General features: G+C 45.7%; 1 protein-coding gene across 1 annotated transcript; it reads left to right on the forward strand.

Annotated features, from left to right (window-relative positions):
- The first annotated feature begins 1,144 nt into the window (after positions 1 to 1,144).
- Positions 1,145 to 2,098, forward strand: LOC143478235 (olfactory receptor 52B2-like). Its single transcript, XM_076977202.1, has one exon. It carries the CDS (start codon positions 1,145 to 1,147, stop codon positions 2,096 to 2,098), a length of 954 nt encoding a protein of 317 aa, XP_076833317.1.
- Positions 2,099 to 13,747: the final 11,649 nt, after the last annotated feature.

Genomic DNA, 13,747 nt, shown 5'->3' on the forward strand with positions numbered 1-13,747 from the left:
AAAATAATTTGACTTTGCAAACTGAAAGGACATCAGGGAATCAGAAGACATTTCACAACTTTTGAGTATTTGTAAATAGGAGTTTCACTGAAAAGTTTCACTGAACCCATCTTTTTTTACCAAATGCTGTTTTGCCATTGGAGAGTTGTGGAGCAGCCCACCGATGTAACTCACTGTATATGTGTAGAGGATGTAGAGAAACAAACAGGCTGTTTTGCTCCTTATGCTCTGATCAGGTCACAAATCAGTATTTTCAAAATAGTATCACCCTTTGCCTTCAAAAAAGGATCAGCATCAAATATTGATTTAAGTTTCTCTTTTGTTCATTCACTTTGCATTTTGTTAATAACAAAAATACATTGAAAATTATTGAAAGCATGATTATTTTGCAGCATATTTTTAATGTTCCTAAAGGTTTTGTACAATACTGTACGTAAATTTGACATGACAACACCTCAGAGATTCAGAAGACCTATCAAAACTTTTAACTTGCAAATTGTCCACAAACCCCAGTCATGTTTCTCCATGATAGCATACATGGTCTGCCTCTGTATTTTTTTCACAGGTTATGTAAGGTTTCCCCTTCAGTCAATTATGTACAGTGACTCTACCTCATGCTTTTGCTCGACCATCAGCCAACTTCTGGTAATGCTGAGTGATGAAAAACACAAAGAAGGGATGTGTGAGTCATTGCCGTGGTCTCTGGAGGACTAAATGATATATAAATGTGCTACTGTGCTCTACTATTGATGACAAACTGTCAAATGAAGTTGCCTGAATCAAAAGCTGGAAAGTAAAGTCACAGGTAAGATATAACAGAGGCATTAATCCATGACAATGTCTTTATATATGAAAAAGGATTATTGTTTCAAATGGTAAATGGTCAAATTTGTTATATGTTGTCATTACTGGCTGTTTTAGGATGTTTATTATTTGAGGCAGCAATGTTTTGAGCCCTAGAGCATTCAAACTAAAAACTTGTCCAAAATGTGTAGTCCATGCAATGAATGAATTGTATTTTTTCAACTTTCAGCAAATATTTTTTTTGCTCCAACATATGATTAGAAACTTGTTTGCTAGGTAAATACAATGATCAAAGTATTTTAACTTTTCTGCTACATTTCTGTTTCTTTCAGAGATTTTAATGGAGTTCCAATTTTCAAATGACACCTTCAGCTGGGTCCTTCAGATTGCCAAATTTGATGTCTCTCCAGATGTTGTATATCCTGTCTTCCTGACTGGAGCTCTGATCTACTTGTTTTCAGTGTTATGTAATGGAATAATTCTAACACTCATTGTGACACAACGGAGTCTTCATAAGCCAATGTACTACATTATGTTCAGCCTCCCTCTAGCAGATATATTAGCAATCACCACGATCCTTCCAAGACTGTTAACAGATATTTTAACTCAATCAAATGTTGTCTATTACCCAACATGTGTCTTACAGGGTTTTATTGTGCATTTATATGCAAATTGTGTAAATTATATCCTGGCAGCAATGGCGTTTGACCGCTATATAGCTATATGCAAGCCACTCAGATATCACGCTATAATGACACCCTTCACAGTTGGAGGTATAATAGCTTTGGCGTGGGGTCTTGGCTTTGTCTTAGTAGTAGTGATGTTTGCCCTTCAGGCCAGACTACCAAAGTGCAAGACATTTATTGTTAATGTGTATTGTTCAAATATGACTTTAGTGCAACTTTCATGTGCAGGTGATATTACAGTAAACAATATATATGGCTTAGTTTTGACAGGATTTACACAGGCTGTTAGTGTGGGTGTTCAGTTATTCTCATATTTACAAATCCTCAAAACCTGCCTTACCCACTCTCAATCTGATGCTAAAATTAAGGCTGTAAATACTTGTTCAGCACAGATAATTATATTTGTTCTGTTTGAAATATTTGGTACCACAGCAATACTTTCATATCGTTTCCAAAATATATCTTCAAATGCACAAAAACTGTGTGGCATATTAGCTCTCACATTCCCTCCATTTGCCAATCCAATTATATATGGAATGAAAACAAAAGACATTCGAAATGCATTTATTGTGGTCTTAAAAAAAAAACAAAAGGTGACATTCACATGAATAAAAGGTTTTGTAATTCAGGATTATTAAAAAAATAATGCTGTTACTGGCTTAAAATATTGCATACATCAACATATAATGAAAAATGATATTGCCTGTATAAGAAAATGTTTTGCCTTCATTCAACATGCTCTAAATGATGCTGTCAAAATGATTGTCCAGGATATTAAAACAACAATATTATCAACAACAAGATGTGCTGTTCTCAGACCAATTAAACCAATTTTATTGCAATATTAATCTGAAATGTAAGAGATGTGAACCAATTTGAAAATTTACTTGCTTCAGATGATTCAGGTATCTAAGATACATTTTATTGTAATGAGGTTTCGAAGAAGACGCTGAATGCAAGTCATACATAGATAACGTTTATTAAAATCACTGTTTAGTGTTTTTACAATGACCATAAATACAAATGACAGGGAAGGAACTCAGACAAAAGATCTCAACACACAGATAAAAAGAAACAATGTAGAAAGATGAACTGTTGATATAGCATATGGAACAGCCTGCATTTTCTGCATTTATGTTCTAAACTTGTAACATTAATCCAGGCATGCATTATCTTTAGCTATAAAACCCGGACTGCTTCTCAGCAATCAGGAACAAATGGCATTTGCAAGGAAGCATAAGGCAGTACAGCACAGTTGTATACATTAGAAGTATACTAAATCAAGGATAGGATAAATACTTTATTTATTGATTATTGATTTTGTTTTTGACATCCAGTAGCAGATAGACATAGGCTAGTACACAAAGGTTTAAAGGAAGGATACGGGAGAAATATACGATAAAATAAAGTAGTATTAAAGTATTAAACTAAAATTTAATTATAAACGTGTAGTCTTTTAGTGTGTCTATGTGTAACGTACTGCGTAGCGCAGAGCAAGGAGGCGGACACAAACGCTGTGGAGAGCAAGATTTATTACAGGGAATTCCAAAAGCAGAGGCGAAATAACTCGCACGGGTCATAATAGAAGAATAGAATCACTTTATTCGCCAGGTATGTTACACATACAGGAATTTTTCTTGGTGGGAGCAAATATGTTAAGACAAGTAACGACATGTACTGAACACAGACTATGAACAGGTATTTACAGTGAGATGGGATAATAAGATACAAAACAATAAATACAAAAGATACAGATACTGTACGTGGTGGTCGGAGGCTGGTGATGTGTGTATGGGTATACTGTACAGGTGAGTAAAAAGTAATTTACACGATTATCTACAGAAATATGCATATGTTTGTACAGGCAATGCTGATGTGCAGGTTGTTGGTCAGTGCTGTAGGTGAATTTAGTTTATGTATATATGTCTCAGTGCTGACCCCTAAGGTTGAGGAGAGCTACAGCTCTGGGGAAGAAGCTGTTGGTGTGTCGGGTAGTGCTGGTTTTGATGGTCCTGAGTCTTTTACCGGAGGGTAGAGTTTGAAAAGGTGATATCCAGGATGAGAGGGATCAGCTATGATTTTGCCGGCCCGCTTCTTCACCCTGTTGGTGTAGATGTCCTGAAGCGTTGGCAGGTTACAGCCGAAGATCCTCTCTGCTGTCCTGATTATGCAGTGGAGTTAGGCTTTTTCTTGAGATATGGAGGAGCCAAACCAGGTGGTGATGGATGAGGTGAGGATGGACTTGATGATCGCTATGTAGAATTGGATCATCAGAGACTTTGGTATGTTGAATTTCTTTAGCTGTCTCAGGAAGAACATTCTTTGCTGTCCTTTCTTGGCTCTGAAGGTTGTGTTAGCCTCCCACTTCAGGTCCTTCGATAGGATGGTGCCCAAGAACTTGAAGGACTCCACAGTAGAAACCACAGAATTTTTTTATGTTGGGGGGGGTTTGCGTCTGAAGTCTACTGTCATCTCTGCTGTCTTTTGTGAGTTGAGCAGTGGATGGTTGCTGCTGCACCAGGAGACCATCCTCTCCACTTCCTTTCTGTAGGCTGACTCGTCTCCATTTGTTATGAGGCCCACCATGGTGGTATCATCTGCGAACTTCAGGATTTTCGCAGTGGGTTCCTTGGAGACAAAGTCATTAGTGTAGAGACTGAAAAGAAGTGGGGAGAACACACAACCTTGTGGTACTCCTGTACTGATGGTCCGGATGTCAGATGTGTGCTTTCCTAGCCGCACCTGCTGTCTCCTGTCTGTCAGGAAATCCACAATCCATCTACACATGGAGTTAGGCACTGACAGCTTGGACAGTTTGCTGAATTGAGGTCTAAGAAAAGGACTAGCGTATCTTCCAGGACTGTCGAGATGCTGTAGTATATGCAGCGCCAGGTTGATTGCATCATCAACAGACCTGTTAGTTCTGTACGCGAACTGCAAAGAGTCCAGCAGGGGGTCAGTGATGGCCTTCAGGTGGGTTAGGACCAGGCGTTCGAAGACCTTCATGACTACAGAGGTCAGGGCTATTGGTCTGTAGTCATTTAGTCCAGTGATTTTGGGGTTCTTGGGAACTGGAATGATGTTGGAGGTTTTGAAGCAGGACGGAACAGAGCAGAGTTCCAGTGATCTATTGAATATGTTTGTGAACACTGGTGCTAGTTGGTCTCTGCAGTATTTGAGCGTGGAAGGGGAGACGGAGTCAGGTCCTGGGGCTTTCCTCTCTTTCTGCCTGCTGAAGAGTCTGTGGACTTCCTATGGGCAGATTGAGAAGGGGAAAGGGGGCAGAGGTGTGAGGGCCGGGGTGGGGGTGGTGGGGGAGGGGTGTTGATTGGTATTGTCCTTAGGTGTTTCAAATCTGCAGTAGATCTTATTCAGGTCGTTGGAGAGTTGATGGTCATTCAGGAGGGGGGAGGTCTTTTTTGCTTTGTAGCTGGTGATCTGCTCAAGGGCTGTACAGGCGGAGGATGGGTCGTTAGCAGCAATGTGGCTTTTCAGCCGTTCGGAGTATCTCCTCCTTGCTGCTTTAATCCCCTTCTCCAATCTGTATTTGGCCTCTTTAAAAAGTCCTGTCTCCACTCCTGAACGCCATCTCCTTTTCACTCCAAAGCTGTCTGAGTTCAGCAGAAAACCAGGGTTTGTCATTGCTATAGTTCTTCCGTTGTGTGGTAGAAATACAGCTGTCCTCGCAGAAACCGATGTATGACGTCACTGTATCCGTGTACTCGTCTAGTCCGTCTGTCGCCTCTTCAAACACAGTCCAGACTGTGAAGTCTAAGCAGCTCTGTAGCTTTTCTATGTCTCCACTGGTCCACCTCTTCACTGTAGTGATGACAGGCTTGTTGGTCTTCAGCTTCTGTCTGTATGTGGGTATCAGGTGAACGAGGCTGTGATCGGAGTGTCCGAGAGCCACGCGCAAGACGGAGCGATAAGCGTCTTTGATGGTGGTGTATCAGTGATCCAGAATGTTCTCCTCCCTCGTAGCAGGAGACGTGCTGTCTGTATTTGGGAAGTTCTTTCATGAGGTTTGCTTAGTTGAAATCCCCCATGATGATAATGAGCAGTGTGTCCGGGTTCTCTCTCTCTACTTTCCTTATCAGATCTTTCTGCGCGTCGCTCACGCGCGCGTGCGGACTTATATAGACTCTGGCTAAAGTGAAGGAGCTGATCTCTCTGGGAGAGTAGAACGGTCTGCATTTGATAAAGATTGATTCTACGTTAGGAGAGCATGACGTTAACAGTACCGTGTTGTCTTTACACCAGCATTCGTTAATGTAAAAACAGATTCCTCCTCCTCTGCTTTTACCGCTGATATCCGAGTCTCTGTCCGCTCTGTACAGCTGGAAGCCGGGAACGCGCAGCGCACTGTCTGGGGTGTGGTCAGAAACCCAGGTCTTCGTAAAGCAGAGGGCAGAAGCGTTTGAAAAGTCCTTGTTGGTTTGGTTGAGCAGGAGCAGTTCTTCAGTTTTGTTGTGAAGCAAGAGCAGATTTGAGAGAAATAGAGATGGTAGAGGAGTGCGGAATCCTCTGCGTCTCAGGCACACCAGCGCACCCGCACGACGCCCCCTGTGCCGGACCCTCCAGCGCTTCCTCGCCTGTCCGAGCAAAGCCAGCGCGCCCGTTGTGAGGATTTCTGTAAAAGTTGAAGGATCCTTGATGAATTCCGGAGTTGAAAAAGGTGAAGAGTTGTGCCTGAGGGCCAACAGCTCTTCCTTGCTCCAGCCCACTGACTTACTAACAACATTTACAAACAAAAGCACACAAAGGACGGAGGAGCTCATCACCGAGGCAGCCGTTCGCGGCGCCATCTTGAACAACCTTCTTGAATAACTGGAGGGCAATCAGGACATGAGATAACAACAGACATACTCAGACAGAGAAACCAAACACGACGGGGAAACACGGAACAGGTTGAAATACTTGCAGCGGAAACAATACTCACAAATTTTGCAATATGTAAACAATGGACAATGAATAAACTATTATTGCAGAATAGTGCAGGATATGGTAAAATAGTAAAAATAATTAAAAAATAGGGTAACTAGGAGACAACTAACTTGTCAGCAGGGGTGGTATCATGCCCTGTGACCAGTGGGACTTCAATTCCCAGCAGGAACAGCTCTGCTCTGGAATATTAGTCACCTGTTCTTCATTAGTATATGGACACTTAAGACTGTTGCTCTTAGCCTGTGGTTGTGAAGTATTGGTTTTGCAAAGGCTTTCTGCCACTCACCTGTACAAGCATTGGTCCCCCCCCCTCCTTCTTATTATTGCATATTCTGACTAATCCATTTTTTGGAACTAATCTCAAGTGTTGAGTGGACAATCCCGAGTCATGAGCAGCCTTTGTTTATGTTCCGGATCCCCTGCCCTTATATTCAGGAGGATTTATCTTTATCTATGTTGTCAGAATAAAATCTTTTATCACTAATCTGCATATGTCTGCCTTCCTATCATGCTCCCGGCCTTACAGAATACTTCGCCTACCCAGCAGAAGGAGGATTCCAGTGGACTTGCTAATGCCATCGCCGCACATGGCCAGCTTCTAGGACAACATCAACAACTGTTTGGTAAATTAAGACACTCTATGAATGTACTAACCCAGAAACAAGGAGAATACCATTGTCAAATGATGGATATCACCCAAGGTATGAAAGAGATCTACTTGCAACGACAACAGATGACAGACGTGGGCCTTGACACTGCCTTTCTATTCTGGAGACCAGTACTACACTTCCAACTCCCTATGCAGTTAGCAAACCGGATAAGTATGACGGTTCCCCAGAAGGCTTTTTGTAGCATTGTGAAATATACTTCATCAATTCTCCCCCGGGGACTGATGACATCAAGATTATGTTTTTTATCTCTCGCCTTATCGGCGAAGCGTTACAATGAGCTACGGCCAGGGCTTAATTTGTAAATCAAATGACACACAAAAAACCCAGGGCCAAGGTGAGTAAAAGGCAAGCGGACCTGTTGTGCAAATCCCTTACCCATACCAGCCTATCTCACATGTACGACTGGCACGTATGTATCAGTGGCGAACCATACTTGGCCATGGGCCTTCACTAGACAGAGCCAAATGAAAACATGACCGTAGTATTAAACACACGTCCATACCACTGTTGTCATAATCGTGTGTACTATGTGCAATGTACCTACACAACTTCTGCATCATTTAACCACCAAAGTACCAGTCAGTTAGAAGTCCAAACATCACAATTTGTTCACAAATGTCAGCAAATTATTAATAGCTGAACACTTATTTTAAACATATTATAAACATAAAAGAGCAAACCGTGCCAACAGTACAACTTCTTGCATTGCATCAGTTTAGCCATGGGTAGCGGTCCCAGTTGCTAGCTTGAAAATGACGAACGTACCCTTTCCCGGCTTGTTAGAATCTGGAGATGAGGTGTTGGTCGACCTTTTCTCACAATATCCATTTTTTTGTTGAATGACCATCTTCAATCAATCAATCAAATTTTATTTATATAGCGCTTTTTACAACAGTTGTTGTCACAAAGCAGCTTTACAAGTGCCGAGTCCTAGCCCCCAGTGAGCAAGCCAAAGGCGACAGTGGCAAGGAAAAACTCCCTAGTTTTTTTGCATGAGGAAGAAACCTTGAGAGGAACCAAGACTCAGGGGGGGAACCCATCCTCCTCTGGCAGACACTGGTCACCATGACAACAACAATAATTTAGACAGAAAATTCTTGAAAATGTTGTTGGCAATTCGCTGACAATATCCTGCGATTCCATCCTGTCTGCTTGGAAATTTATTTCTATTGCTATTTAAACACCTGGGGTGGGTTTCCCGAAACGTTCGTAGCGCTAAGTACTTCGTAACCTCATATGAAACGTACAAGCTTGTTCCATGTGTTGCCAGTGGTACTGCCACCTGCTGGTTTAGCATGGTACCTAGAGTACACTTTTGAAGCTGTTCAGCACATCTTCATGGAACTTACCACCAATTGCTCACAGCATGTCAGGAGCTTGAAATCTAAGCTCTTAAGTTAGAAACTATATTTTCATCCTGTGATTGTTAACTGTAATGTTTGTATTACGGAACATTTGCTGAAAGTGATATTGTGATTGGAGCCCAGTTGTGTTTTTATTGTTGTATTGTAGCGACTACTACTCCTCACAGCGAATCCCTAACAGACAGGCACTTGGCCACTCAGGGAGTTTTAGCCCTTTAAGTGACACTGGGGGAGCGGCACCTGCGTGCGCCAGGGGAGGGAGAGAAAACAGTGCTATTGTTTGAGTTGCATGGAAAATAAAGTTTCCCTCCTCGGGATTTTCTGGATTAAGCACTTTCTGCCTCGGTTCCCGAACCCGCTTCAGTGGTGACCCCGACATCTATTCGGACGATTCCGAAGTATTCGCGTCATGTCGGCGAACGCAGTAGCGCTTAAATTACCGGAGTTTTGGGAGCAGCATGCCGCCTTTTGGTTTGCTCAAGCCAAGGCTCAGTTTGCCATCCGGAAAATCATGGAGGACGACACGAGGTATTATTATGTCATCACAGCCCTGAACAACGGCACCGCCTCCAGAGTGGTGACTTTTCTTCAAGACCCTCCAGAGGATGAAGCCCTTAAGTCGCTACTCCTACAAATTTTCGAGCTGTCGGAGTCGGAGCGTGCCCGCAGGCTTCTTTCGCTGTCTGGTTTGGGCAATTCCAAACCTTCGGAGCTGATGGATCACATGCTATCCCTACTGGGCGACCACCCGCCGTGTTTTCTGTTCAGGGAGATTTTCCTTCAACAGTTACCCAGTGACATTCGTGCAACCTTGGCGGGTTCTACCCTCAGGGATTATCGTGCGTTAGCTAGGGAGGCCGACAAGATTTTCTTAGCCAAGCAGTGTTTTGCAGCCACGCATGTCTGTACACCTCCGCTCACCTCTGGCACTGCCGTCTGCGTGTCCAGGCCTCCGCCCTCCCTGGCTCTATGCTTTTACCACGTGTGTTTCGGAGCCAAGGCCAGAAGCTGCCGCCCGCCATGCGGTTTCAGGAAGCCGGGAAAAGTGAGGGCCAACGCCTGCTAGCGGCTACAGGCGTCGGCCGTTCCAGTAGCCTGCCTTTCCTGACGGACGCAGTCTCGGGGCGTCGTTTCCTCTGCGACACAGGCGCTCAGTTGAGCGTTCTGCCCGCCTCCAAGATGAACATGAAGTCAGGCCACGCTGGCCCCGCCCTTGAGGCTGCCAATGGGAGCTCTATTCCCACGTACGGGCAACGGTCAGTGCCACTGTACTTCGGTGGGCAGCGGTTCACATGGCCTTTTGTGCTGGCGAAGGTTTCCACTCCCCTCTTAGGTGCCGATTTCCTGTGTGCCAACAGCTTGCTGGTTGATATTAGGAACAGACGCCTCGTGAATCCAGAGACTTTCAGCTCTCTCCCATGCTCGCTCAGTCGTTTAAGCTCCTCCAACCTGTCGGGAGCGTTCTCTGTCTCGGATGAATTTTCACATCTCCTCACGGAGTTTCCTGGTCTGACAGAACCCACGTTTTCTTCGGACAGCAGCAGGCATGGGGTTGAGCATCACATCGCGACCTCTGGCCTACCTGTTCACGCTCGCGCTAGACATTTAGACACCGCCAAGCTCGCCATAGCGAGAGCTGAGTTTGGGACGATGGAGCGCCTGGGTATTGTGCGTAGGTCTGACAGCCCCTGGGCCTCGCCGCTGCACATTGTCGAGAAACCAGGCGGCTGCTGGCGCCCTTGCGGTGACTATCGCTGGCTCAACGACGCCACCACTCCTGATCGCTATCATGTTCCTCATGTGCAGGATATTTCTACCTGTCTGGCCGGAAAAGTCATATTTTCAAAGGTGGATTTAGTCCGTGGCTACCACCAGGTCCCTGTGCATCCCGCAGACTTTCCGAAGACGGCAGTGATCACTCCTTTCGGCCTGTTCGAGTTCATCCGCATGCCTTTTGGCCTCAAAAATGCTGCCCAGACATTCCAGCGTCTCATGGACAGTGTCCTGCATGATTTGCCTTTCCTTTTTGTCTACCTGGATGACATTTTGGTGGCCAGCGCCTCAAGGTCAGAGCACCTGCGGCACCTCAGGCTCCTGTTCGAGCGTCTCAGCCAGCACGGCCTGATCATCAACCCGTCAAAGTGCCAGTTTGGACTTTGCCTTATTGATTTTCTTGGCCACTGCATCTCCAGGGCCGGTGTTGTTCCACTCCCTACCAAGGTGGAAGCTATCCAGCGTTTTGCCCGTCCGCTTATGATTAAGGCCCTGCAGGAGTTCCTGGGAATGGTGAACTTCTATCACCGTTTCATCCCACGAGCAGCCGGCCTCATGCACCCTCTCTACATGGCCCTCAAAGGCAAGGCCGCCAAGCACATGGTGGATTGGACTAGTGAGCGGCTCCTGGCTTTTGATGCAGCTAAGCGCGCGTTGGCGGATGCCACTTTGTTGGCGCACCCCTCTCCTGATGCGCCCATCGCCATCACCACAGACGTGTCAGATTACGCCGTGGGCGCGGTGCATGAGCAGTGGGTCGTTGGGGCTCAGCAGCCCTTGGCATTCTTCAGTCACCAGCTCCGCCCCGCCGAGTGCAAATACAGCACGTTTGACCACGAGCTACTCGCCCTGTACCTGGCTGTGCGGCATTTTCGTTTTCTTCTGGAAGGCTGCCCGTTTACTGCGTTCGTGGACCTCAAGCCATTGGCATTCGCGATTACTAAGGTTTCTGAACCGTGGTCTGCTCGTCAGCAGCGTCAGCTGGCCTTCATCTCAGAGTTCACCACGGACATCCAGCACGTTGCGGGGAAAGACAACTCGGTGTCCGACTGCCTCTCTCGTGGGGTCGTCGGCGCTGTGCACCTCGGCATCGACCACTCCCGTTTGGCAGCAGACCAGGTGTCGGACCCGGAGGTCCAGGCCTACAGGACGGCAATCACCGGCCTGCAGTTGGCGGGTCCCCGGAGATTTTCTCCCTTGTCTTACTGCTCCGTGGTCCGCCGGCCAGCAGCGGCAGGCCCTTCGTGAGTTCTCGGGTGCTTTTGTCCCCGTGCCTACTTCTCAGCGTGGCCTACAGCGGTCCCGTTTTCCACCCTCTTTGCGTGCTGCTAAGTTTGTGTTCATACGGCATGATGCGCACCGCAGTCCCCTCCGCCCGGTCTACGACGGCCCTTTCCCAGTGCTGGAGCCGGGGGACAAGTTCTTCAAGGTGGACATCGGGGGCGTCCCCGAGAGCGTTTCGGTGGACCGTCTGAAGCCGGCCCACTTGGACTTGGATGGTGCTGTGATGACGGCACGTCCAGCGAGTCGTCGGCGGCCCCCGGTCGTTGGTCCTCCCCGCCCTGCTGGTCAACCGGCTTGTGCAAATGCCCCGCCGGTGGGTGGTGTGAGCCGGTCTGGGCGGTTGATTCGTCCCCCTCGCCGGATGGACATGTCTGTTTTTGTGAATTCTGGGGGGGCGTGTGTAGCGACTACTACTCCTCGCAGCGAATTCCCTAACAGACATGCACTTGGCCACTCAGGGAGTTTTAGCCCTCTAAGTGACAGTGCTATAGTTTGAGTTGCGTGGAAAATAAAGTTTCCCTCCTCTGGATTTTCTGGATTAAGCACTTTCTGCCTCGGTTCCTGAACCTGCTTCAGTATTACTGTTTACACATTTTACAGCTTTATGGCTTGTCATGTTGAAAATTAACATGCTAATTGCTCCTAGATTTTTTTCCAAACTTAAGATTTCGAGTTAGATGCAAAACTCAAAAATGTAGTGCAGTAAGTTGCCTTGAAATTTTAAGTTTTCTTAACTTGTTCATTTTTACAGTTTAGCTTTTGACAAGTTAAAGGGGACTTTTACTAGTTCTCCTGTGCACAAACACCCAGATCCCTCGTGCACATTTGTTGTTGTGGTAGATGCTTCCAATGTAGGGATAGGAGCAGTATTATCCTAGGACGTATTCTGTGATCAGAAGCAAAGCACTTTGTAAGTCGCTCTGGATAAGAGTGTCTGCTAAATGCTGCAAATGTAAATGTAAATTATCCCAAAGGAGAGAAGGTAAGCATCTCCATCCCATGGCCTTTTATTCCCATAAGCTTACCCCGGCTGAGAGGAATTATGGTGTAGATGAACGAGAATTGCTAGCCATCAAGCTTGCTCTGGAAGAGTGGCTTCATTGGCTTGAGGGCACCAAGTTCCCCTTACAGTCCTAACAGACCACAAAAACCTAGTGTACTTAAGGACAGCCAGGCTCTCTGTCAGGGCAGGCCCCAGCACTGCCCCGCCTATGGCCACCAGAGGGTGCTCACGATCTATGTCACGTAGACGCAATCAGCAAAGATGACTTGCAGTGTCTCTTCGCTGAGTTGTGTGTTTCCTTTCAAGCAGTCAGTAACTCTCTGGTGTAAGTTTGATGATTTTGCCTCTCTCTCTCTTTCGCTTTCTTGTCAAATGTGTTCACTTCTGTGCCCTTTTGGGTCTTTCTCAAGTCCCCCCCCCCCTTTTTTCTCTGGTTTTTACTTTCTGTTCGTTTCGGGAAGTTTTTTGTGTTGTCGCTGTTTAGATTGGTGAGCTGGTTCTTTCCCCAGTGGTTTTTGTTTCTCTTTTGTATCTTGCCTCGCGTGATTCCTTATTATTATTCCGCGTTTCTTTTGTTTCTTTGTTTGAGTTATTTTATTTGGTTACTTACCTCGCGTTGAGTCTTCTGCATTTCCTTTGTTTCTTCTCTGTATTTCCATAGGCTACTTACCTCACGTTGGGTTTATTCCACGTCTGTTTTTTGTTTTCCTCCATTTGTGGTCTTCCTTCGTGCCTCCTCCACGAAGACGTATTTCTTTTGTATCTTTTCCCGCGTGCGTTTTGGCGGTGGTCTCAGTTTTTCGTTTTGTTTGTTGTTTTGGCGTTTGGATTTAATACAACCCTACGCGGTGTATGCACGTTCGCGTACCGCCGCATAAAACAACACGGTTTATGCACATTTGCATGTTGCCGCATAACACTCGCTGGTCTCACTTTTTTGAACATTTTAAGTTTACTATCAGTTACAGACCTGGCCACAGAAACACCTAAGCTGACACCCTCTCCAGAATGTATGAAGGGAAGCAGGAGGAGGAGTGCTCCAGAGAAGAGACAATATTGCCCCCCAATGTAGTGGTATGCGTACGGTGGGAGATACATGAGGAAATAGATGCCCTATTAGCTAAGACTGATGTATCCACAGACTGTCCCATAGGAAAGATTTATGTAGATATAAGCTACTCATGTGGGCTCATTCCTCAATTACTTCAGAGCACCCAG

This window comes from Brachyhypopomus gauderio, chromosome 16, assembly GCF_052324685.1.
Source record: "Brachyhypopomus gauderio isolate BG-103 chromosome 16, BGAUD_0.2, whole genome shotgun sequence".
Lineage (NCBI taxonomy): Eukaryota > Metazoa > Chordata > Actinopteri > Gymnotiformes > Hypopomidae > Brachyhypopomus > Brachyhypopomus gauderio.